This window comes from Loxodonta africana, chromosome 1 (assembly GCF_030014295.1).
Source record: "Loxodonta africana isolate mLoxAfr1 chromosome 1, mLoxAfr1.hap2, whole genome shotgun sequence".
NCBI lineage: Eukaryota > Metazoa > Chordata > Mammalia > Proboscidea > Elephantidae > Loxodonta > Loxodonta africana.
The window spans coordinates 29,780,452-29,807,054 of record NC_087342.1 but is presented as its reverse complement, the minus strand read 5'-3'; the positions used below and the strand labels follow the sequence as shown (position 1 = coordinate 29,807,054).

Sequence of the window (26,603 nt, the reverse complement as noted above, 5' to 3'; positions counted from 1 at the left end):
GTTCATACCACCTGGGGAACTTAAACAAGGAGGATGACCCCTAGAGAACGAAAGCAGAAGGAAGAGTGTGGACTGTGGTTCTCAGTCAGACGAGTGGACAAAGACATAAGGGAGTACACTGCCATGTGTTCAGGCATGTCTTTTGTGGTTACTGTTAAAGGTTCTGTCGTTTTCAGGTGGCATTTTGAGGGACTTGTGGAGAAGCTGTGGCTGGTGCTTGCAATCCCTCCAGCTTCCAGAAATACCTGTCTTACAAATTTCAGAAGATTAGAAATGTGTAGCCATCTATATCTGTTTACTTACTAATATATTTTCAGGACTGTGCCTATAGAGTTGAAGTTTTGTCCTCACTCACAACAGTAACAACTTTTATTACTATTTTTTTTAACATCTTTTCTTAGAAAAACAATTTTTTTTCCAAACCATAGGGCACTATTCTTAATATCATTATTATAAACAGATACTATGTTAGTTTGCTACTATAACAAATCACCACAAAATTAGTGGCTTAAAACAACACCAATATGACACCAATGCACTATTTCCAGTTCAGGAGGTCAGAAGTCTAAAATCCGTAGACTTCTGGAGTCTTAAGGGAGAATACATTTCCTTGTCTTTTCTAGCTTCTGGAGGCTGCCCACATCCTTGGCTTGTGGCCCCTTCTTCAGTCTTCAAAGCCAGTAGTGCAGCGTCTTCTCTTGTCTTTGAGCTCCTGCCTTCCTCTTCTAAGGCCCCTTGTGATTATATTGGGCTCACCCAGATAACCCAAATAATTCCCCATCTTAAGATTCTTAATTTTTTCTTTTAAATTTATTTATTGTGATTTAGGTGAAAGTTTACAAATCAAGTTAGTCTCTCATACAAAAAGCCAAACACACCCCGCTGTGTACTCCCAGCTGCTCTCCCCTTAATGAGACAGCACATTCCTCCTCTCCACCGGGTATTCGCTGAGTCAAGATCCTTAATTTAATCAAATCTACAAAGTCCCTTTTGAATAAGGTAACATATCCATTGGTTCCGGAGATTAGGATGTGGACATTTTTGGGAGGGGCAATATTCTGACTACCGCAGCTGCCATTTACCAAATGCCTTCTATGTAACAGGCACTATACCTGAAACAGGTACGATACCTGAAGTACCTGTTACACAGGTACTATACCTCATTATTCCTTAAAGCAACCATATGTGTGGTTGTTTCACCGATGAGAAAGCAGAGGCTAAGAGGAGTTCAGAAGACCTCTCTCCTGAACGCAAGGTCAGTGTCTCCAACTGTCTACATGACATCTCCACTTGGATGTCTCACAGACCTGTGAAACTTTAACATGTCAAAGCTAAGCTCCAAAAGCCTGCTCTACTGCAGACCTCACCATCTCAGTAATGGCACTATCCCTCCAGCTGCTCAGACCATTAGATTTGTCCTTGACTTCTCTCTTTCTCTCACATCTCCCAGGATTTCCTACAAAATCTTATTAGTTCTACCTTCAGGATACATCAGGATTTGACCACATCTCACGTCTACACTGTACCATCCAGGTCCAAATCCCCATCATCTCCCCACTGGATCATTACAACACCCTCTAACCACTCCTGCCATTTCTGCCCTTGCCTCCTGTTAGCCTACTTCAACAGCCAGAGTGATCTTTTAAAAGACATTAACTAAGAGCATCTTACTGCTCTGCTGAAAACACTCCAAGGCCTTTCTACCTCACTCAGATGAAGAGTGAGAGTTCTTTCCATAAACTATGTCTTAGTCCTCTAGTGCAGCGACAACAGAAATACCACAAGTGGGTGACTTTAACAAACAGAAATGTATTTTCTCATAGTCTAGGAGGCTAGAAGTCCAAATTCAGGTTGTTGGCTGTAGGGGGAGGTTTTCTCTCTCTGTGGTCCCTGGAGGAAGGTCCTTGTTCCTTGGTGATTTTCACATGGTGTGGCATCTCTCTTCCCCAATCTCTGATTCTCACTTGCTTGTTTAATCTCTTTTATATCTCAGAAGAGATTGATTTAAGACACACCCTACACTGATAGGGTCTCATTAACATAACAAAGAAAACCCGGTCCCAAATGGGATTATAACCACAGGTATAAAACCAAACTTGTTGCTGTCAAGTCGATTCCGACTCATAATGACCCTCTAGGACAGAGCAGAAGTGCCCCATAGGGTTTCCAAGGAGAGGCTGGTGGATTCAAACTGTCGACCTTTTGGTTAGAGTCGAGCTCTTAACCACTTCGCCACCAGGGCTCCAACCATAGGTATGCCCACTTCCACTGCTGTCCAGTCGATTCCGACCCATAGCAACCCTATAGGACAGATCCATAACCAGAGGTATAGGGATTAAGATTTATGACACCTATTTTGGGGGGAGCATAATTCAATCCATAACAACCTTCAAAGCCCTACGTGATCTGACTTCATCCCTAACACTCTTCCCTTCATTCACTTCACTCCAGCTTCATTGACCTTGACATTCTTTGAACATTCTAAGCACACCCGCCTCAGGGATCTGCATTTGCTGTTTTCTCTGTGTGGAATGCCCTTCCTGCAGGTATTGGCATACGATGCTTCCTTACCTCCTTCAGTTCTTGACCCAGATGTCAATTTCCTAGCTATCCTACCTAAAATATTAAAGCCCCCCATCCCTAACACTTTATATCCTCCTTTCTGCTTTATGTTTTCTCCTTAGCACTTATGTCCACCTAACCTACCATATATAAAAAACAAAAACAAAACCGGTTGCCATAGAGTCAGTTCTGACTCATAACAGCCCCACGTGTGCAACGTAGAACTGTGCTCCACGGGGCCTTCAAGGCTGTGACCTTTCAGAAACAGATCATCAGGCCCTCCTTCCTAGATGCTTCTGGGCTGATTTGAGCCACCAACCTTTTAACTAGTAGTCAAGTGTTTAACCATTTTTGCCAGCCAAGGACTCTGCATACTATATGTATATAACTTACATAATAAGGGAGCCCTGGTGGCACAGAGGAAACCCTGGTGGTGTAGTGGTTGAGTGCTACGACTGCCAACCAAGAGGTTGGCAGTTCAGATCCACCAGGCACTCCTTGGAAACCCTATGGGGCAGTTCCACTCCATCCTATAGGGTCGCTATGAGTTGGAATCGACTCAACGGCAGTGGGTTTTTTTTTTGTTTGGTGGCACAGTGGTTAAGAGCTTGGCTGCTAAACAAAAAGTTGGTAGTTTGAATCCACCAGCTGCTCCTTGGAAACCCTATGAGGCAGTTCTACTCTGTCCTACAGGGTTGCTATGAGTTGGAATCGACTCGATGGTAACAGGTTTGTTTTTTGGGGGTTAACACTTACAGAATTACTACCATATCTAGGACTGTTCTAAGCAAATTGCATGTATTAACTTATCTAATTTTCACACACACCATGTAGTAGGTACTGTTATTGACCTCAATTATGAAGACACTAAGGCACAGAAAAGTAAAGTGGCTGGCCCAAAGGCTCATGGTTAGTTTGACTTGTTCAGAATAAACAGGTATGTTCTTTCTTCCAGCCTTACTCCAAGGGAAAATCTCTTGTGTGTCTTAGGATATGTGATGCATTCAGAGTCTCTAAATATTTCCTAGTGTGGCACTGTCCATATTCCATATTGAAAGAGAACAACTTCCATTTGCACCTAATATCTTAACACTTGGGAAATAAAAAATTCAGTCATTTCCACACTAAAGACTTGCCATGAAAATTCTGGCTTTAGTTCTTGTTTATATTACAATGTCTAAATTGGATTCGAATATAATGCACCCTATGTGAACACTGGAAAGCCTGGTGGCACAGTGGTTAAGTGCTACAGCTGCTAACCAAAAGTCAGCAGTTTGAATCCACCAGATGCTCTTTGGAAACTCTATGGGGCAGTTCTACTCTGTCTTGTAGGGTCACTATGAGTCGGAATCGACTCGATGGTAAAGGGTTTGGTTTTTTGGCTATGTGAACACTGATGTCCTCTGTTTATGAAGAGACACTTGGACCACAATCAAACCCTAAATTTGATTGGAGCCCTGGTGGCGGAGTGGTTATGTATTTGGCTGCTGTGATCCCCAATACCCCCCAGCATGTTTTCTCCTTTTTCAGAACGGGCAACTGAGAGCTTAACATAACTAAGGCCATGATAAACCTATAACTTGTTCTTCTTCTCCCTGCCTCCTTCACATACCTGTGTTAATGACTTTGTTTTGACCAAATGTTAATGACTTTGTTCTTTGTTTTAAACTGATGCAAATAACCTTTTGTTCTGTCCGGACTACCTGTGGCATACAACCACCACAGGAAAGTTGGAGCCCAGGTATCAGATATGTATATATTTAGCCTATTAAAGAAATGTCTGGCAGGAGACTACAAAGACACCTGTAACCCTTGTAAGATTCTATATAAGCTGTAATGTAAAATTGCTCTTTGGGACTCCATAGAGACAGCCTGTGTTGCTGCTGGTCCCCGGTGATGCATGCATCTCCTTAATAAACTTTCTCACTCTTTCTGACTTCGAGTATGTTTCATTGGCTCGACTGCTCCAGGGCACGGACCCTAATTCGGTAACACTGCTAACCAAAAAAGTTGGCAGTTCAAATCCACCAGTCACTCCTTGGAAATCCTACAGGGCAGTTCTACTCTGTCCTATAGGGCTGCTATGGGTCAGAGTCGATTAGTCGATGGAATGGACTCTACAACAATGGGTTCGTATACACTTTCATTCAGAAGGCGTTCACATTTGATCTTTATGGTAACATTTGAGAAACTCTCAGAGAAGGTATTCTTTACAGATGAGAAAAAATGAGAGTCAAAGAAATTAAAGTATCTTCTTAAGGTTACGTGCATAATAAGTAATAAGCCAGGATTTTCCTAAGTCTTGGTCCAGTTTCTCACATAGATCTAGTCAACTGTTGGCAAGGTTTGTAGTATCTTTATTGCTGTTAGCTGCCATCGAGTACTCACCTGAGGTAATTAAGTCAAGTGCAGCAGGGACTCCAATGAGCCTGGGGAGAAGCTGGGTTCCTCTTGCAGCAGGAAGAATGCCTAGTGTAACTTCTGGTAAGCCAATGTGAGCCTACCAAAGATTGAAGGCATACAGGCAGTTAGAACGAGATGCTACCTTCACAATCAAGGCAAGCATTCCCCTGGATTCCCAAACCTTCTAAACATTGCTTCATGGAACTCAGTAAAAGTTTCTGCAGGGAAATTACTGCATTCCCTCCTCTTGAGTAACAGCATAAACAGAGCTGTGCTTGCTCGAGAGTCTTCATGCTGAAACACATCTGTAGCACTTGCACACAAATTTTTCTTTGACTCTATTATGACTTGTTATACCAAAGAAAAAACCAAACCCATGGCCGTCGAGTCAATTCCAACTCATAGCAACCCTACAGAACTGCCGCATAGGGTTTCCAAGGAGTGTCTGGTGGATTCAAACTGCCCATCTTTTGGTTTGCAGCCAAACACTTAACCACTGTGCCACCAGGGCTCCAAGGCTTGTCATATCCAACAAAAAAAGGGAACAGTTCTCTGGACCCCTACAAGAGTCAGGTAGCACAAGAAAGTGAAATGACAACCCATGGAATGGGGAAAAAATATTCGCGAATCATTTATCTGATATGGAGTTGGACCTCTTCCTTATTACCAAGCACAAAAATTCACTCAAAATGGATCACAGACCTAAAATGTATTCCCATTTCTGAATAAAGTTGTCTTTGCTATGTTCACAAGGCCATATCAGTGTAGGGTATGTCTTAAGCCAATCGCTTTTGACATATAAAAGGAACACATTAAACACAGAAGCAAAGAAGCACAGTGGGGAAGACAGGTGCCATGCTACATGAAGATCACTAAGAAACCAAGGAATAGAAGGTGACAAGAGAAAAGGACTTCCCCCTAGAGCCAACAGAGACAGAAAGCTGTGAGAAAATAAATTTCTGTTCCTTAAAGTCACCCACCTGTGGTATTTCTGTTATAGCAGCACTAAGAAACTAAGACATATAATTACAAAACCCTTAAAAGAATTAAAAAAAACACAGAAGTAAATCTTTGTGATACTGGATTAAGCAGTGGTTTTTTTAGATATGACAGCAAAAGCACACGTAAAAAAAGAAAATAGAAATAAACTGGACTTCAGGACAATTAAAGACTTTTATACAGCCCAGAAAATGAGAGAAAATACCTGAAAATTATACATCTGATAAGGCCATGTATCCAGAATATATAAAGAACTCTTACACCTCAATAGTGAAAAGATAAATAGCTTAATTTAAAAACGGGAGTGACTGCTAAAAGCTATAATGCTTCTTTTCAGGGTGATGAAGTGTTTTAAAATTGACTGTGGTAATGGCTGTACAAGTCTGTGAATACACTAATATGCCATCGAATTTTATGCTTTAAATGGGTGAGTTATATGGTATGTGAATTTTATGTAAAAAAGCTATTAAAAAAAAAAGAGGTAGCAACCTCAGCCTAGAAAAAAGAGTGAGTTTGAGCCCTTTATCCTATAGCCTCTCCTGGCCATTGGAAAGTGGTCATTAACAGGTACAAGGGTGGGAAGAAGGTACTTGAATGCAGACCACCTTTTACCCAGATTGTGATGCCAGCCGCTCCAAAAACCTGGCTCATCTGAGGTGTCTCCCAAGTCAGACTTTCCTAACAGTCTGTCACTGTTACTGCAATTTCGCGAGTTAGAGCCGCCTGAATAGCCAATTCTTGAGACAGGGGTGAGGTGGGTAGCAAGAGCTTTATTAGATATACCGGTATATGGAGACAGAGGGAAATGATCTCCTCCTAAAGTCGTCTGTCTCATCAGACTATACCGATAGGTTCGGGTTTTTAAGGGAAAAGGGGCCATGAGTTTTAGGGACTTGTGGATTGTGCGCTCTCTTTCTTCTGTTTGGTTTTGGTGGTTGTATCTCAAACATATTGATCTTTTCCTGCCATTATCCCATTAGCCCAGGGGGTAGCTGGCGCCACCCTTCGTCTTATTTGACAGGCTTAGATCAATATCACTTGTTCCCCACAGTCTTAGAAGAAACATTGGTTAACACTTAACCATTTGGGGAGCTAACATCAGGATCTTACTTGGAGGCAGGGATGGGCTAGGGGAGGGGAAGGAGAGAAAGAAGGAAAAAAAAAATTGGCTCAGGTACGGTTCAAGATATGGCTGAGCAGCCTGTTTCAACACCATCCTTTTCATCCCCACCCCTGACTTGTTATTGCTAGTAACTCACATTAGGGAGTGTGCAGAAGGTCATGGTGAAGGAGATATATAAGAGGAGTATTTAAAATATATGTGTGTCTTTATTTATAAGCTTATACAAAAATTAAACCGTCATAGGGGAATGGCTAAATAAAGCATTGTTATATGTATATAATGGAGAAGTATGCAGTCATTTAAAACGGTATTTTAAAAGAATATTTACATTCAGATACAGATGTACCACTTTGGCTGGGCCATGATTCCTGGTATTGTGTGATTTTCCTGAATGTTGTAAATCCTGCCTCTACGATGTTAATAAGGGAGGATGGGTGGCAGTTGTGTTAGTGAAGCAGGACTCAATCTACAAGATTGGATTGTGTCCTGAGGCAATCTCTTGGGATACAAAAGAGAGAAGTGAGCAGAGAGACAGTGGGACCTCATACCACCAAGAAAGCAGTGCGGGGAGCAGAGGGCCTCCTTTGGACCCAGGGTCCCTGTGTAGAGAAGCTCCTGATCCCCAGGAACACTGACGAGAAGGCCGACAGAGAAAGCCTTCCCTTGGAGCTAACACCCTGAATTTGGACTTTTAGCCTACTTTACCGTGAGGAAATAAATTTCTCTTTGTTAAAGCCATCCATCTGTGGTATTTCTGTTACAGCAGCACTAGATGACTAAGACAGGATTAATCCAAACTAGGTTGTTATAAATGAATATGTTAATTGTAATCTCCAGGGCAACCACTAAGAAAAGACCTCAAAAATATATTTAAGAAGGAAACACATGAGAATTCAAAGGGTACATTAGAAAGTATCTATTTAATGCCAATGAAGGCAGTAACAAGGAACTGAGGAAGAGAGAAGACATAAGACATATAGAAGAAAAAAAGAGCAAAATGGCAGAAGTAAATTCTTCTTTATCAGTAAATGTCAATGGATGAAGCTCAATAATTCCAGGACAGAGATTGGGAGAATGGATAAAGAATATTTAATGATGAGTTTAATATTAGTATAAAAATAGTATAATCCTAAATGCAGGCTTATATGAGGATTGCTAGAGAGGAAAAGGCAGTCTACTCTGTCTTATAGGGTCACTATGAGTTGGAATCAACTTGATGGCAATGGGTTAGGGGGAAAATTGTAAAAAAGAATTATATAGGAAGAAGTCCAGAAGTAAATAGGTGGTTATTGTTAGCTGCTGTAAAGTCAACCCCTGACTCATGGCAACCCTGCACACAACAAAACAAAACACTGCCTAGTCCTGAGCCTTCCCCATGATCTGTTACAGATCAGTCCATTGTGATCATAGGGTTTACAATGGCTGATTTTCGGAAGTAGGTCACCAGGCCTTTCTTCATAGTCTGGAAGCTCCCCTGAACCTGTTCAGCATCATAACGACACTCAAGCCTCCATTAACAGAGTGGTGGCTGCATATGAGGTGCATTGGCCGGGAATCAAACCTAGGTCTCTTGCATGGCGGGTGAGAGTTCTACGACTGAACCACCAGGGCCTCTCAGAAGAAAATGTAATAGAATGTTAATAGTGATGATTTCTGAATTGTGAGTTTATGGTGATTTTAGTTTAGATCTTTATACTTTCCTGCACCTTCTAGTCTATTACAATGATGAATGTTACTTTTTATATATTTTATATATTAGAAAAATATATTACTTACAAATATGTTACTGTTATGTCACCAGTATTACAGACCTCATTCCACATGCCTAATACCCCAAATTAAATTTATTTCCAGAAATAAATGCATATACTAATTTTGTACTGTTTTCCAATAGGAACTTGTCTTCTTAGGTACTCTCTGAAGAAATTAGCATTTAAATAAGTATGTGTATATACACAGGGATGACAAACTATTTAATGCCTCCTAGGCATATTTCATGGCTCAGTGAGATCTGACATGGGCCACAGTACTGCAGCAGAGTCCTGGAGGCCCTCTCCCAATCCAGGAGTTCTTCTTTAGCTGGTAGATCATGGAGATGTCCAAAGTATAGGGTAGGGTGAAGCAAAAGGACACCCGGGGCTTAGGCTAGTAGCTATTTACCAACCAGAATGGAAGTCTTCAGCATTTTTACCACCAGCACCATTGTCTTGGAACATACGGGACAAACACTAGCACTGGAGAGACCCAAGAGTTGTCAATCAGCAAACTACCAAGCCACGGTGTTTTCAATCACCTCGTATGCATGTGAAAGCTGGACAAAGAATAAGGAAGACCAAAGAACAATGGATGCCTTTGAATCATGCTGTTGGAGAAGAATAGTGAATGTACCATGGACTTCCAGTCTTGGAAGAAGTTCAGCCAGAATGCTTCTTAGAAGCAAGGAGAGTAAGAGTTCATCTCACATACTTTGGACATGTTATAAGGAGGGACTAGTCCCTGGAGAAGGGCATCATGCTTGGCAAAGTGGAGGGCCAGCAAAAAAGAGGAAGACCCTCAATGAGATTGACTGACAAAGTGGCTGCAACAATGGGCTCAAACATAACAATGATTGTGAGGGTGGCACAGGACCAGGCAGTGTTTCATTCTGTTGTACATAGGGTCTCTGAGTCAGAACCTACTCAAAGGCACCTAATGACAACAACAATAACAAAGTAACCATTCAGAAGTCATCACTTCTGACGCTGTGACTACATTTAGGGATGGCCCTAAAGAAAAGCCCTGCACATCAAGCCCCAATGGCACCTCAAGCTGTTACCTCTGTGTGGGCAATCCTGTAGTGACAGCCAAGGGCCACCTCTAGTCCACCTCCTAAAGCCACGCCTTGGATAGCCGCCACCACGGGCTTCTCACTTCTTTGGATATCATCTACTAAGGGTCCCAGTGACAAGTCAGAGGACCTTGGGGCGCTGAAGCTAGAGATATCAGCACCTAAGGACACAAAGGCAAGAAAAAAGAGGGTTGAGAAAGACTTGGGTTTTGTTATACAACAATAAGGTACCGGACAATTCTTTTTTGTTGTTGCTGTTGTAAAAATATAGATAACACAACATTTGCCAATTCAACATTTTTCACATGTACAATTCAGTGATGCCAATTACATGAGTTATGTTGTATGATCATCCCTAACACCTGTTGTGAAATTTTCCATCATCATAAATGGAGACTCAATGCTTCCTAAATAACGATAACCCTTAAGGAGTCTCAGGCCTCTGCGGGCCCATGAGATGTTTCCTTTTTTGGATGGAGACGCAGTTAAAGAATAAGGAGTCTGGAAATGTAGAAAGAGAGGATTAGACGCTGGTTACCTGCAGAGAAATGGCCATCTGCTCCACAAATCACAATGGCTTTTACCCTGTGGTCTCCGACAGCTTTCTGCAGGCCCTCCTTTATTCCATAGATTACGGCCTTACTAAAAGAAAGAAAAAAATAACATGAAGCAAATTAGTAACCAGAATTAAACTTCTACCATCTCTCTTTTCTGTCCCTGGTTAAATTTATTCCTAAGTATTTTATCTTTTTAGGGGATGATCACGTGACTCTTTTTTTTTTTTTTTTTTTGGTTTGTTTTATTTAGGTGGTGGATTACGTTGATTGATTGTCTAATGTTGAACCATCCCTGCATAGCTGGCATGAATCCCACTTGGTCGTGGTGTATGATTTTTTGCTATGATGCCAAATTCTTTTGGCTAGAATTTTGTTGAGAATTTTTGCATCTATATTCATGAGAGATACTGGTCTGTAATTTTCTTTTTTTTTGTGGTGTGTTTGCCTGGTTTCAGTATCAGGGCTATGCTGGCGTCATAGAATGAATTTGGGAGTATCCCTTCCTTTTCTATGCTCTGAAATAGTTTGAGTAGTACTGGTGTGAGCTCTTCTCTGAATGTTTGGTAGAACTCTCCAGTGAAGCTGTTGGGCCAGGGAATTTTTGGTGGGAGTTTTATGGGTTTTTTTTGTTTTATAAATTACCTCTTCAGTCTCTTCTCTTGTTATGGGTCTGTTCAGATTTTCTATCTCAGTTTGTGTTAGCTTAGGTACATAGTGTGTTTCTAGAAATTTGTCTATTTCTTCTAGATTCTCGAAATCATTGTAGTGCAGTTTTTCATAGGATTCTGTTATGATCCTTTTTATTTCCGTTGGGTCTGTTGTAATGTCCCCCATCTCATTTCTTATTTGGGTTATTAGCTCCTCTCGTGGTTCTCTTTGGATGCTGGGTTCGAATCACTGGCCTTTCAGTTAGCAGCCAAGTGCTTAACCACTATGCCACCAGGGATCCTTTTCTTCAGTACAAAAGTATGGGGAAAAAAAGCAAAACAAACAAGCAACAACAAGGAGCTTCTAAAAAAGGCAGATTGTTAACACCAGCAACTAGGAGATAAAACCTCAGGAATAAAGGAGATACTTGCCCTCACTTGTGATAATTCCCTCTCACCTAATTACCTTTGACCATTTAACTTAAAGAAACCAAACCAAACCTCTGGCTTTCAACTGGTTAATTAGTTGCTACTTGAAAAAACAGACTCTGAACCCTTACACATTACTGTTAAGTCCCAACTGCATGTATTTCCTTCTGGGTAAATAAACAATGGCTCTAAAATTAGCCAAAAATTGGCTCAACTGGTGCCACTATGAAGAAGATGTTGGCTTTTTCCGTTTCAACCAACCCCTCCTCTTTTATTTCTTATTTCTTTGTTCATTTTGCAAAAACTCAAAAAGAGGAAGTGAGAAAAACTAAAATGGCTGTAACTGATACAGCTTTATTGAATTCAAGCCAGCTGGAAGGGACCACAGCCTTGCAGCAATGTAAAGATCCCCAGGGTGAAGGACTCATTTTCTTCCCTCGATACTGTCAGGTGAAATGGAGTCTGGAGTCACGTGTGCTGTGACCAAAACCCTTTAGCTTCTGTGACCACAGGAGGTCTTTTTTAGATAGTATTTTGTCTTGCTTTTAAACTGAAGGTCACCACATCGAGTCTGTGGCCTGTGACTGGCACTGAAAAAAGAGAGAAAATAGACTAAACTATATCAAACTGTATAATATGGAAGGGTTAGTTTTGTTTCCAGAAACTTTGGTTTTAGCCATGTATTTGTATGTATGCATGGCCTGGGTTGTAATGTAAAACTTGGGTTACTATGCGGGTCAGTCAAAAAAGTGTGCAAGCCATTGCTCTGTGAGACAGTGGTTAAGAGCTATGGCTGCTCCACCAGACTGAGTCCAGTACAACTAGATGGTGCCTGGCTACCACCACTGACTGCTCCGACAGGAACCACAAGAGAGGGTCCCCGACAGAGCTGGAGAAAAATGTAGAACAAAATTCCAACTCAAAAAGAAAAGCCAGACTTGCTGGCCTGACATAGACTGGAGAAACCCTGAGAGTATGGCCCCCGGACATCTTTTCAGCTCAGTAATGCGGTCACTCCCGAGGTTCATCCTTCAGCCAAAAGATTGGACAGGCCCATGGAACAAAACAAGACTAAAGGGGCGCACCAGCCCTGGGGCAGGAACTAGAAGGCAGGAGGAACAGAAAAGCTGGTAACAGGGAACCCAGGGCTCAGAAGGGAGAGTGTTGACATGCTGTGGGGCTGTTAACCAATGTCATACAACAATGTGTGTACTAATTGTTTGATGAGAAATTAGTTCTATAAACCTTCATCTAAAGTTCAATAAAAAAAGAAAAAGAATGATTGCAATTGGAACAACACCAAAAATAGAGCTACAGCCGCTAAACAAAAGTTGGCAGTTCGAATCCACCAGGCACTCCTTGGAAACTCTATGGGGCAGTTCTGCTTTGTCCTATCGGGTCACTAGGAGCTGGAATTGACTTGATGGGTTTGGTTTTTTTGAGTGTGGTGTGGTTCTCCAGGAGTCCCCGGGTGGTGCAAATGGTTAAAATGTCCAGCTGCTAACTGAAAGGTTGGTTGGAGGCTGGAGTCCACCCAGAGGCATCTCCGAAAAATGGCATAGTGATCTACTTCTGCAAAGTCAGCACAGTTTTACTCTGACACACACAGGGTTGCCGTGAGTCAAAGTCTACTCCACAGTAACTGGTTTGGTTTTTTGCATGGTGCTCTGTTTTCCATCCCCCTGCCAAGGCGTCCTGGGAGCCACATGTTGAGATGGTATCCTCCAAAGATTAAAGTAGCTTGGATTGCTGTGTCACTGCAAGGGGGGCAGCTACCCTGCAAAGTCACCCCAACCAGCCTTTGTAGTGTAAAACCAAAAAAGCCCGTGGCCACAGACTCAGTTCTGACTCATAAGGACCCTACAGGACAGAGCAGAGTTCCCAAGGAGTACCCGGTAGATTCCAACTGCCAACCTTTCGGTTAGCAGCCATAGCTCTTAACCACTATGCCACCAGGGTTTCCCTTGATTGGCACAGTTTCCCATTATGAGCAGAGGTGTGGCAGAGAGTCCTAACGTCTGGTAATTCTAACCAGAACACAGACAAGTCCAAAACTGATACATAATCCTATTACTTGGGGTTTTTTCATCCAAAGCAAGAAACTTGACGTACTGTTCTTTTCAATCAAGCGGACATATTGTCCTTGTGGGAGTGGTTCCTGCGATTTTTTTTTTTGTATTATTAAATGCAAGCATTCACACTATAATATGAACTATAACAGTAACATTAAAGATGGAATCAAATCTGATAACAGAAGAATAAACAATGCAGTTAAAATTAGCAGGCTTCCTCATTTCAGTCTCTCTTTGCTTCAGTAGTCTACAGTTAAGAATTCTGATCAAAGGCCCTTGTATAACATGATTATTTATGCTAATTTCCTCTAATCCCGCTTCCTGTGGATGGGTGGCTTTTCTTAAGGCTAAAGTGTCACCATACTTTTTTTTTGCAGAGATATGGAAGGACCAAACCTGTACCATAAAGTCATTAATTTTCAAAAAGGCAGCATTACTCTCACTTTTAAAAGTAATTCTGCAAGTGTACTGCACAAATCTCGGTTAGAGAGTTTAACAAAGAAGTTACCACGTGATGAAATAAAAGGTGATAAACTGCACAGTAGCTTTTCAGAAAATGCCATTTGAGGGTTTATTCTGACATGGACCTTTCACAGAAGCATTAAGACCCTGTGGTTTGGAGCAGATCAGCTCATGCTCCCTGCCTTCTCATGAACTGGGGCCTTGTGTTGTTGTTAGTTGCCAGTCCAACCCACTCTGACTCAAGGCGACTGTAAACCATTTTATTTTCTGAGTTCTAAAACTCTTAGCTACATGTTTTAAGGGCAGCCTGGATTTCAGGCGGGGGAGTGAGGGTCCAGGGCCCAGGACTGTACTGAACCAAGATCTTTGGAATAGAAACTACTGAAGACCCAAAGCTGTGAGCTAGCAGAAGGGTCTTGCATGAAGTTGGCGTGGACAGAGCCGGTTCGAGTCCCTTTCTCCTACTTAGTAGCTACACCCCTCAGCCTCGGTTTCCTTACCAGTCAAACCGAGATGAGCGTTCTCTGCGAAAAGTCCCCAGACCAACCCCTGTAAAAACGTCCCCGCAGATGCCTGGGGTTCAGTCGGTGTCAGTTTCTGGATTTAAACCAGCACCGAGCGGGGGGCCGGTGAACCTGCCAGGTCTGTTACCTGATGGCGTTGACCGGCGGGTTTCGCAGGCGGATCCGCGCCACGTAGTCCCGCACTCGCGTATACTCGACCATTGCCCCTCTGTCGCCGAGGTCACTTCTGCCTCCGACTGCCGGCCGAAGCCTCTCTCCCCGGGCCGGGCCGCCCTGCGAGGAGGGGCGCCGCTGAGCCAATGAGAGCCGGGCGCCGCCCCCGAGCGCCCGGACCGCCCGCCGGCTGGCCCCGGGCCGGCACCCGGTCTTCCCAGCCCGCCCTCCATTTTCCTGCGGTCCGCGAGGACCCGCGCCGCCCATCCCGGCCCGACTGCACCCGGACCCGCACCCCATCTTCCCACCCAGCTCGACTGCACCGAGGCCGCACCCCTTCTTCCCTCCTGGCCCGAATGCACCTGGGCCGCACCCTATGTTTCCACCGAGCCCTCTCCATTCCCGGGACCCCACCCTGCGCTCTACAAACACTTGCCATCTCTTCCTCTCTATGGGTGCCCATCCTGCTCCCATCTTCCTCCCATCACAAAGCAGTCCAAAGGGGGCTGGGGAAAACCGGTGGAATTACAGGGAGTGGAGGTTTGTGACAGTCAGAGGGGCTGACTTCGGAGGACAAAGTCTGGGCTCACTAAGCTGGCCAAGCTGTGAAGAGTTTTCATGATCCTTCTGAAAGGGGGTAGATATCTGAGGCCCTTGACAATTGTGTGAAATGGCACACACCTGGAACACAAGCATCACAAGTTTGACCTAAGGAGTAGGGTACTAACATCAGCCAAACATTTACCTAAAAATCCTGTTACTAGTCCTAGGTTCACATGGCAATCAGTGAAACCCATGAGTTTGTCTGCCCAATCCTTTGTCTTTTAAAAATTCTGACATTCTGAAGGATTGTGACTTCTAATATTTCACTTATTCAGAAGTTGAACACATACTATAAATGGTTAAGAGCTAGGGCTGCTAACCCAAAGGTCAGCGGTTCCAGTCCACCAGCCCCTCCTTGGATAGTTCTTCTCTGTCCTACAGGGTTGTTATGAGTTGGAATAAACTCAATGACAAAAAGTTTGGTTTTTTTAAGTGTAGGCTGGAGACTGTAAAAATAAACCAGGCTTAGTCCCTTCCCTCAAAAAGTGAGGACCAGGTTTCTCTAAGCATGATTAGCCTCCAGTAGAACCCACCCTCCATGAAGTGATCAGAAGGCAGCCTGAAAGTTTCAGAGGAAAAAAACAGTGGAATAGCTTTGTTCACTGATATTTCACAAATTTTAACTATGATTAAGGGTTATTTTCATTGTTTTGAACCCTGGTAATAAGTAGCAAAACCCATTCAATAGATCAAGGGCAATTGCCTCAATGAACCCACTTTTGAAAGCCAACCTGTCAATGACAGCCCCTCACTTTCATAGCCAGCCAATCACAAACCATACAATACTCACACTTCCGAGGGCCACCAATCAACAACAGGCTCATTTAAGCAACCAACTTCTACAAGTGATGTCAACCCTAAAAAAAAACCCTAAATGCCTCTGGAAATTCCCCAGTCTCTGAAGTCCATGTTGCCCAAAAGCTGTATGTAAAATCTACAGTCTGTTCTGCTTAGAGAGATTGTACCTAACCAGCATAACTTTCCCCTACTGTGTTGTTGTTTGCAGAAAAGCTGGCCCCAACTCATGGCAACCCCATGCACAATGGTAACAGACCGTTGCGATCCATAGGGTTTTCACTGGCTAATATTCAGGAGCAGATCCCCAGGCCTTTCTTCCTAGCCTTAGTCTGGGAGCTCCACTGAAACCTGTTCAGCATCATAGCAACACACAAGCCTCCACTGACAGAAGGGTGGTGGCTCTGCTTGAGAAGCATTGGCTGGGACTCGAACTGGAACCTGGAAGGTGAGAATTCTACCACTGAACCATACTGCCCCCTTTTATTACTAAAAAATTCATTGCTATCAAGTTAATTCTGACTTATAGCAACCCTACAGGGTTTCAAAGGCTGTAAATCTTTACAGAAGCAGACTGCCACATCTTTCTTCTATGAAGCAATTGGTGAGTTTGAACTCTGACCTTTTGGGTAGCAGCAGAGTGCTTAACCATTGTGCCACCAGGGCTCCTTCTATTACTATTACCCATTGCTGTTGAGTCAATTCTAAGTCATAAGTGATCCTACAGGACACAGTAGAACTGCCCCATAGGGTTTCTGAGGAGCAGCTGGTGGATTCGAACCGCTGATCTTTTGGTTATGCAAATCTGTATGCATACTAAAAAGAACAGAGATAACTATCTAATCTTGCTTTTCCCTGCACTGGTGATCTATGAACCTTGAAATGCCGTGTTTGTCATGAAAATTCAGTAGTGGCATGAAGCCATGGAAGCTGACTTCTCTGGTAAACCAGTCAGAAATTTTCTAGAATAAGGACAAGACAATGCTTTCCAGCCTGGGTGATAAAATCTCTTCCATGCTTTCTTCCATGTACTTTCCCATTTCACTCTGGGATATCCACCCACCCACCTGATGCCATGAGTCAATTCTAACTTATAACAACCCTATAGAACAGAGTAGAACTGCCCCATAGGGTTTCCAAGGAACGCCTGGTGGATTCAAACTGCTGACCTCTTGGTTAGCAGTCTGAGCTCTTAACCACTATGCCACCAAGGTTTCTGTCTTAACTAATACACTGAAGAAATGGGCAGTGAGTACAAAATTGTTCTTCCATAGTGAAGTTGGCTGCCATTTGAAGAGGAAAGCTGCTCACATAAGTATGTGAGATGAGAGATGGGATAAAAATAATTTGTTCACTACACCAGTAATATCAACAATGGTGAGTTCTATAATTTCAAGTGGCTTCCTCAAGTGTTAAACCTTAAACATATGTTATGGATTGAATTGCATTCCCCCAAAATATGTGTCAACTTGGCTAGGGCATGATTCCCAGTATTGTGTGGTTGTCTACCATTTTATGATTTGATGTGATTTTCCTATGTGTTGTAAATCCTATGATGTTAATGAGGCAGGATTAGAGGCAGTCTTGAGTCGATCTCTTTTGAGATATAAAAGAAAGAAGCGAGCAGAGAAGAGAGGGACTTCGTACCACCATGTAAGAAGTGCCAGGAACAGAGTGTGTCCTTTGGACCCAGGGTCCCTGTGCTGAGAGATTCTTAGACCAGGGGAAGATTGATGACAAGGAACTTCCCGCAGAGCTGACAGAGAGAGAAAGCATCCCCCTGGAGTTGGTGCCCTGAATATGGACTTCTAGCCTCCCACACTGTGAGAGAATAAATATCTATTTGTTAAAGCCATCCACTTGTGGTATTTCTGTTGCAGCAGCACTTGATGACTAAGATGGAATTTGGTACCGAGAGTGGGATGCTGCTCTAACAGATACCTAAAACGTGGAAGTGGTTTTGAAACTGTGAATGGGTAGAGGCTGCAAGAGATTTAAAATGTTTAATAGTAAAAGCCTAGATTGCCTTGAGGAGACTGTTGGTGGAATTATGGACATCAAAGAAAATTCTGGTGAGGACTCAAAAAGAAATGATGAGAGCTGTAACACCAGAGAACTCACAGATGAAGCAGCAGCAGAGAGACAGTGGCAGCACGACCAGGAGACTGGCACGAAACAGCACTGGAGCCAACCCATTCAGTCTGGATTCCTGACCGACTACAATGAGCAGACCCTCTCTGCAGACCCACAGTAGTCTTGTAGCAAGAGCAAGAAATTAATCCAAGTTGTTTTTTTTTTTTTAATTTTTATTGTACTTTAAGTGAAAGTTTACAAATCAAGTCAGTCTCTCACACAAAAACCTATATACAGGGGGCCAAGATGGCTGACTAGGTAGACGCTACCTCAGATCCCTCTTGCAACAAAGACTCGGAAAAACAAGTGAATCGATCACATATATGACAATCTACGAACCCTGACCAACAAACACAGATTTAAAGAGTTGACCTGAGTGACAGAGACTGAGAACGAACAACCACGGGGAAGCAGCGACTGTTTTCGGAGCCTGAAGCCAGCGTCCCAGTCAGGAAACCTTGGCCCTGGGCTTTGGACTGGGCATAGGGGAGCTGAGCATGGCATCCTGAGATGGCACAATCACGGGGTGCAGCCCTAACCCCCTGAACTGACCTCAGGGGAAGCCCAGCCAGTGCACGCAGGCAGCGCAGCAACATGGCTGACAGGAGGAGAAGTCACCGGGAGGCAGTGACTGTTTTTGGAGCCGGGAATGCGGCATCCCTGCCGGGGAACCTTGGAGCTGGGCTTCGGACTGGGAGCGGAGGAACTAACCGCAGCTTCTGAGACAGCGCAAGCACGGGACGCGGGCCTGACCCTCAGGGGCAATCTCTACCCAGCCAGCGCACACAGTCAACAACGCACCCCTCAGGAATCTCAGATAAAACAGTCATCCCAAGCAAGATAAGTAACTTTGTCTATATTCCGGGGTGCTACTCTCTCCTATTTATCTAAACCCTCCCCTCCCCTTCCCAGGCGGCTTCATTAACATTGTAATTTCCTGAGCCAGAGAGTAAACTGCTCTGCGGTTTTTCTTTCTTTCATTTTGTTTTTGTCTTTTCCTAACCCATTCTCCTGGCCTGAGAAAAGCAACTACAAAAAACCCAGGGACCAAAAATCCTTCCCTAATTGGACTAAAAACACAGAACCAGCTCCAGCCAAGCATATGTGATCCACAGGGCTTTCATCCCTACAGGGAACAAGGCAGCTATTATAATGCAAAGGCATTTCTGATAGGGATCTGACTGTAATTGTTTTAGCGGATTTACTGGAAAGACAGTTTCCCAGGTCTGATATCTCTGCATATTCAACAGAGCCCTCACTGACCCACAACAGGGAACTGAGGGCTGAAGCTCCCCCCAGACAACTTAGCCTCCTGCCTTAGGGGTCTAAGGAGGGTGACACCTACCAGTCTGTAGAGGTACTTGCATTGGGGGCCTAAGGTACAGCTGCAGAGCCAACCCACCAAGGTGCTTTAGGAATAGAGACACGCCTACCTTACTGACACTTGGGGGAAGCCTGTCAGCATCCTGCCCCCCCGGAGTGTGAACCCCAGCTGCTACAAGAGAATCTGGTGCACGCAACTATCACCACTACTTCTTGAGGTGGATAGGTGACAGTCTGCATCACACGCTTGATGACCCAAAATCAGATGCTACTCAAGAATAGTGAATGGACTCAGGCTTATATATCTGGTAACAGCCCAAACCAGCTGGTAATAGGACATAAGTGAGTTAAGGGCTACAACACTCAAGACAGAGCAATCTAGTAGCCCATCTACGTATATTGAAAGAAAACAAAACAAGATACAACTCAGTGAGCAAATATAGAATAAATCACTACAATATCTTAGTGATGGCTCGGAGACAGCAGTCAATATCAAACCACATGAAGAAGCAGACCATGATTGCTTCTACAATTCCCCAAATTAAAGAATCAAAATCTTTCCCAAATGAAGATACAATCCTGGAACTGCCAGATACAGAATATAAAAAAACTCATTTACAGAATGCTTCAAGACATCAGGGATGACCTCAGAAATGAAATAAGGCAATCTACAGAAAAAGCCAAGGAACACACTGATAAAGCAGTTGAAGAACTCAAAAAGGATTATTCAAGAACACAGTGGAAAAATTAATAAGTTGCAAGAATCCATAGAAAGACAGCATTCAGAAATCCAAAAGATTAACAATAAAATTACAGAATTAGACAACGCAATAGGAAGTCAGAGGAGCAGACTCGAGCAATTAGAATGCATACTGGGAGATCTGGAGGACCAGGGAATTAACACCAATATAGCTGAAAAAAAAATCAGACAAAAGAATTTAAAAAAAATGAAGAAACCCTAAGAATCATGTCGGACTCTATCAAGAAGAATAACTAGCGTGTGATTGGAGTCCCAGAACAGGGAGGAACAACAGAAAACACAGAGAGAATAGTTGAACATCTGTTGGCAGAAAACTTCCCTGACATCATGAAAGACGAAAGGATATCTATCCAAGATGCTCATCGAACCCCATTTAAGATTGATCCAAAAAGAAAATCACCAAGATATATTATCATCAAAACTTGCCAAACCCAAAGATAAAGAGAAAATTTTAAAAGCAGCCAGGGATAAAAGAAAGGTCTCCTACAATGGAGAATCAATAAGAATAAGTTCAGACTACTCAGCAGAAACCATGCAGGCAAGAAGGCAATGGGATGACATATACAGAGCACTGAAGGAGAAAAACTGCCAGCCAAGGATCATATATCCAGCAAAACTCTCTCTGAAATATGAAGGTGAAATTAAGACATTTACAGATAAACACAAGCTTAGAGAATTTGCAAAAACCAAACCAAAGCTACAGGAAATACTAAAGGAAATTGTTTGGTCAGAAAACCAATAATATCAGATACCAGCATAACACAAGCTCACAGAACAGAGCATCCTGATATCAACTCAAATAGGGAAATCACAAAAACAAATTAAGATTAATTAAAAAAAAATTTTTTTAAAACGCTCAAAACAGGGAATCGTTGAAGTTAATATGTAAAAGATCACAATAATCGAAAAGAGGGATTAAATAGAGGTGGCATAGAACTGCCATATGGAGAGGGATACAAGGCGATATAGGGCAATACAAGTTAGGTTTTTACTTAGAAAAATAGGGGTAAATATTAAGGTAACCACAAAGAGGTATAACAACTCCATAACTCAAAATAAAAACCAAGAAAAATGTAACGACTCAGCAAACATAAAGTCAAATACCATGAAAATGAGGAACACACAAGTTACAAAGAAAAACGTCTCAGCACAAAAAAGTAAGTGGAAAAATGAAATTGTCAACAACACACATAAAAAGGCATCAAAATGACAACACTAAACACATACTTATCTATAATTACGCTGAATGTAAATGGACTAAAAAAAAAAGGCACCAATAAAGAGACAGAGAGTCTCAGACTGGATAAAGAAACACAACCCGTCTATATGCTGCCTACAAGAGACACACCTTAGACTTAGAGACACAAACAAACTAAAACTCAAAGGATCTAAAAAAATATATCAAGCAAACAATAAGCAAAAAAGAGCAGGAGTAGCAATATTAATTTCTGAAAAAATAGACTTTAAAGTTAAATCCATCACAAAGGATAAAGAAGGACACTACATAATGATAAAAGGGACAATTGACCAGGGAGATACAACCATATTAAATGTTTATGCACCCAATGACAGGGCTGCAAGATGCATAAAACAAATTTTAACAGAACTGAAAAGTGAGATAGACACCTCCACAATTATAGTAGGAGACTTCAACACACCACTTTCGGAAAAGGACAGGACATCCAGTAAGAAGCTCAATAGAGACACGGAAGACCTAATTCCTACAATCAACCAACTTGACCTCACTGACTTATACAGAACTCTCCACCCAACTGCTACAAAGCATACTTTTTTTTCTAGCGCACATGGAACATTCTCTAGAATAGACCACGTATTAGGTCATAAAACAAACCTTTGCAGAATCCAAAACACTGAAATATTACAAAGCATCTTCTCAGACCACAAGGCCATAAAAGTGGAAATCAATAACAGAAAAACTAGGGAAAAGAAATCAAACACTTGGAAACTGAACAACACCCTGCTGAAAAAAGACTGGGTTATAGAAGACATTAAGGAGGGAATAAAGAAATTCATAGAATGCAACAAGAATGAAAATACTTCCTATCAAAACCTCTGGGACACAGCAAAAGCAGTGCTCAGAGACCCATTTATATCGATAAATGCACACATACAAAAAGAAGAAAGAGCCAAAATCAGAGAACTGTCCCTACAACTTGAACAAAAAGAAAGTGAGCAACAAAAGAATCCATCAGGCACCAGAAGAAAACAAATAATAAAAATTAGAGCTGAACTAAACGAATTAGAGAACAGAAAAACAATTGAAAGAATTAACAAAGCCAAAAGCTGGTTCTTTGAAAAAATTAACAAAATTGATAAACCATTGGCCAGACTGACTAAAGAAATACAGGAAAGGAAACAAATAACCCGAATAAGAAATGAGATGGGCCACATCACAACAGACCCAACTGAAATTAAAAGAATCATATCAGGTTATTATGAAAAATTATACTCTAACAAATTTGCAAACCTAGAAGAAATGGATGAATTCCTGGAAAAACACTACCTACCTAAACTAACACAATCGGAAGTAGAACAACTAAACAGACCCATAACAAAAAAAGAGATTGAAAAGGTAATCCAAAAACTCCCAACAAAAAAAAGCCCTGGCCCGGATGGCTTTACTGCAGAGTTCTACCAAACTTTCAGAGAAGAGTTAACACCACTACTACTAAAGGTATTTCAAAGCATAAAAAATGACGGAATACTACCTAACTCATTCTATGAAGCCACCATATCCCTGATACCAAAACCAGGTAAAGACATCACAAAAAAAGAAAATTACAGACCTGTATCCCTCATGAACATAGATGCAAAAATCCTCAACGAAATTTTAGCCAATAGAATTCAACAACATACAAAAAAAATAATCCACCATGACCAAGTGGGATTTATACCAGGTATGCAAGGCTGGTTTAATATTAGAAAAACCATTAATGTAATCCACCATATAAATAAAACAAAAGACAAAAACCACATGATCTTATCAATTGATGCAGAAAAGGCATTTGACAAAGTCCAACACCCATTTATGATAAAAACTCTCAGCAAAATAGGAATTGAAGGAAAATTCCTCAACATAGTAAAGGGCATCTATACAAAGCCAACAGCCAACATCACTCTAAATGGAGAGAGCCTGAAAGCATTTCCCTTGAGAACGGGAACCAGACAAGGATGCCCTTTATCACCGCTCTTATTCAACATTGTGCTAGAAGTCGTAGCCAGAGCAATTAGGCTAGACAAAGAAATAAAGGGCATCCGGATTGGCAAGGAGGTAGTAAAATTATCCCTATTTGTAGATGACATGACCTTACACACAGAAAACCCTAAGGAATCCTCCAGAAAACTACTGAAACTAATAGAAGAGTTCGGCAGAGACTCATGTTATAAGATAAACATACAAAAATCACTTGGATTCCTCTACATCAACAAAAAGAACATCGAAGAGGAAATAACCAAATCAATGCCATTTACAGTAGCCCCCAAGAAGAAAAAATACTTAGGAATAATTCTTACCAAAGATGTAAAAGACCTATATAAAGAAAACTACAAAGTACTACTACAAGAAACTAAAAAGGACCTACTTAAGTGGAAAAACATACCTTGCTCATGGATAGGAAGACTTAACATAGTAAAAATGTCTATTCTACCAAAAGCCATCTATGCATACAATGCACTTCCAATCCAAATTCCAATGTCATTTTTTAATGTGATGGAAAAACAAATCACCAACTTCATATGGAAGGGAAAGAAGTCCCGGATAAGTAAAGCATTACTGAAAAAGAAGAAGAAAGTGGGAGGCCTCACTCTACCTGATTTCAGAAACTATTATACAGCCACAGTAGTCAAAACAGCCTAGTACTGGTACAACAACAGGCACATAGACCAATGGAACAGAATTGAGAACCCAGATATAAATCCATCCACATATGAGCAGCTGATACTTGACAACGGCCCAGTGTCAGTTAATTGGGGAAAAGATAGTCTTTTTAACAAACAGTGCTGGCATAACTGGATATCCATCTGCAAAAAAAAAGGAACAGGGCCCATACCTCACACCATGCACAAAAACTAACTCCAAGTGGATCAAAGACCTAAACATAAAGACTAAGACGATAAAGATCATGGAAGAAAAAATAGGGACAATGTTAGGAGCCCTAATACAAGGCATAAACAGAATACAAAACATTACCAAAAATGATGAAGAGAAACCAGATAACTGGGCGCTCCTTAAAATCAGACACCTATGCTCATCTGAAGACTTCACCAAAAGAGTAGAAAGACCACCTACAGACTGGGAAAGAATTTTCAGCTATGACATCTCCGACCAGCGCCTGATCTCTAAAATCTATATGATTCTGTTAAAACTCAACCACAAAAAGACAAACAACCCAATCAAGAAGTGCGCAAAGGATATGAAAACGCACTTCGCTAAAGAAGATATTCAGGCGGCTAACAGATACATGAGAAAATGCTCTCGATCATTAGCCATTAGAGAAATGCAAATTAAAACTACGATGAGATTCCATCTCACTCCAGCAAAAAAAAAAAGGCTGGCATTAATCCAAAAAACACAAAATAATAAATGTTGGAGAGGCTGTGGAGAGATTGGAACTCTTATACACAGCTGGTGGGAATGTAAAATGGTACAACCACTTTGGAAATCTATCTGGCGTTTTCTTAAAAAGTTAGAAATAGAACTACCATACAACCCAGAAATCCCACTCCTCGGAATATACCCTAGAGAAATAAGAGCCTTCACACAAACAGATATATGCACACCCATGTTTATTGCAGCTCTGTTTACAATAGCAAAAAGCTGGAAGCAACCAAGGTGTCCATCAACGGATGAATGGTTAAATAAATTGTGGTATAGTCACCAAATGGAATACTATGCATCGATAAAGAACAGTGAGGAATCTGTGAAACATTTCATAACATGGAGGAACCTGGAAGGCATTATGCTGAGTGAAATTAGTCAGAGGCAAAAGGACAAATATTGTATTAAGTTCACTATTAGAAGATCTTGAGAAATAGTATAAACTGAGAAGAACACATACTTTTGTGGTTACGAGGGGGGGAGGGAGGGAGGATGGGAGAGGGTTATTTACTGATTAGTTAGTAGATAAGAACTACTTTAGGTGAAGGGAAGGACAATACTCAGTACAGGGAAGGTCAGCTCAACTGGACTGGACCAAAAGCAAAGAAGTTTCTGGGATAAACTGAATGCTTCAAAGGTCAGTGGAGCAAGGGCGGGGCTTTGGGGACTATGGCTTAAGGGGACTGCTAAGTCAATTGGCAAAATAATTCTCTTATGAAAACATTCTGCATCCCACTTTGAAATGTGGCATCTGGGGTCTTAAATGCTAACAAGCGGCCATCTAAGATGCATCAATTGGTCTCAACCCACCTGGATCAAAGGAGAATGAAGAACACCAAGGTCACACGACAACTAAGAGCCCAAGAGACAGAAAGGGCCACAGGAACCAGAGACTTACATCATCCTGAGACCAGAAGAACTAGATGGTGCCCGGCCACAACCGATGACTGCCCTGACAGGGAGCACAACAGAGAACCCCTGAGAGAGCAGGAGATCAGTGGGATGCAGACCCCAAATTCTCATAAAAAGACCAGACTTAATGGTCTGACTGAGACTAGAGGAATCCCGGTGGTCATGGTCCCCAAACCTTCTGTTGATACAGGACAGGAACCATTCCCGAAGACAACTCATCAGATATGGAAGGGACTGGACAGTGGGTAGGTGAGAGATGCTGATGAAGAGTGAGCTACTTGTATCAGGTGGACACTTGAGACTGTGTTGGCATCTCCTGTCTGGAGGGGAGATGGGAGGGTAGAGAGGGTTAGAGACTGGCAAAATTGTCACGAAAGGAGAGACTGGAAGGGCTGACTCATTAGGGGGAGAGTAAGTGGGAGTGTGGAGTAAGGTGTATATAAGCTTATATGTGACAGACTGACTTGATTTGTAAACATTCACTTAAAGCTCAATAAAAATTATTAAAAATAAAAACTTTTATACACCTTGCTACCTACTCCCAATGGCTCTCCCCCTAATGAGACAACCGGCTCCCTCCCTCCACTCTCTCCTTTTCTGTCCCTTTCACCAGCTTCTAACCCCCTCTACCCTCTCATCTCCCCTCCAGAGAGGAGATGCCAACATAGTCTCAAGTGTCCACCTGATCCAAGAAGCTCACT

General features: G+C 42.2%; 1 protein-coding gene across 1 annotated transcript in view; it reads right to left on the bottom strand.

The window, feature by feature from the left end:
- The window catches only part of EHHADH (enoyl-CoA hydratase and 3-hydroxyacyl CoA dehydrogenase), a 39,577-nt gene extending 24,728 nt beyond the window's left edge, over positions 1 to 14,849 (bottom strand). Inside the window, exons 1-4 of the mRNA XM_003412898.4 lie at positions 14,733 to 14,849; positions 10,453 to 10,556; positions 9,903 to 10,075; positions 4,951 to 5,062 (exon numbers count right to left, since the gene is read on the bottom strand). Of these exons, the coding sequence (XP_003412946.1) occupies positions 4,951 to 5,062; positions 9,903 to 10,075; positions 10,453 to 10,556; positions 14,733 to 14,806 (463 nt within the window). The 5' untranslated portion in view covers positions 14,807 to 14,849. The remainder of the gene's footprint in view (positions 1 to 4,950; positions 5,063 to 9,902; positions 10,076 to 10,452; positions 10,557 to 14,732) is intronic.
- Positions 14,850 to 26,603: the final 11,754 nt, after the last annotated feature.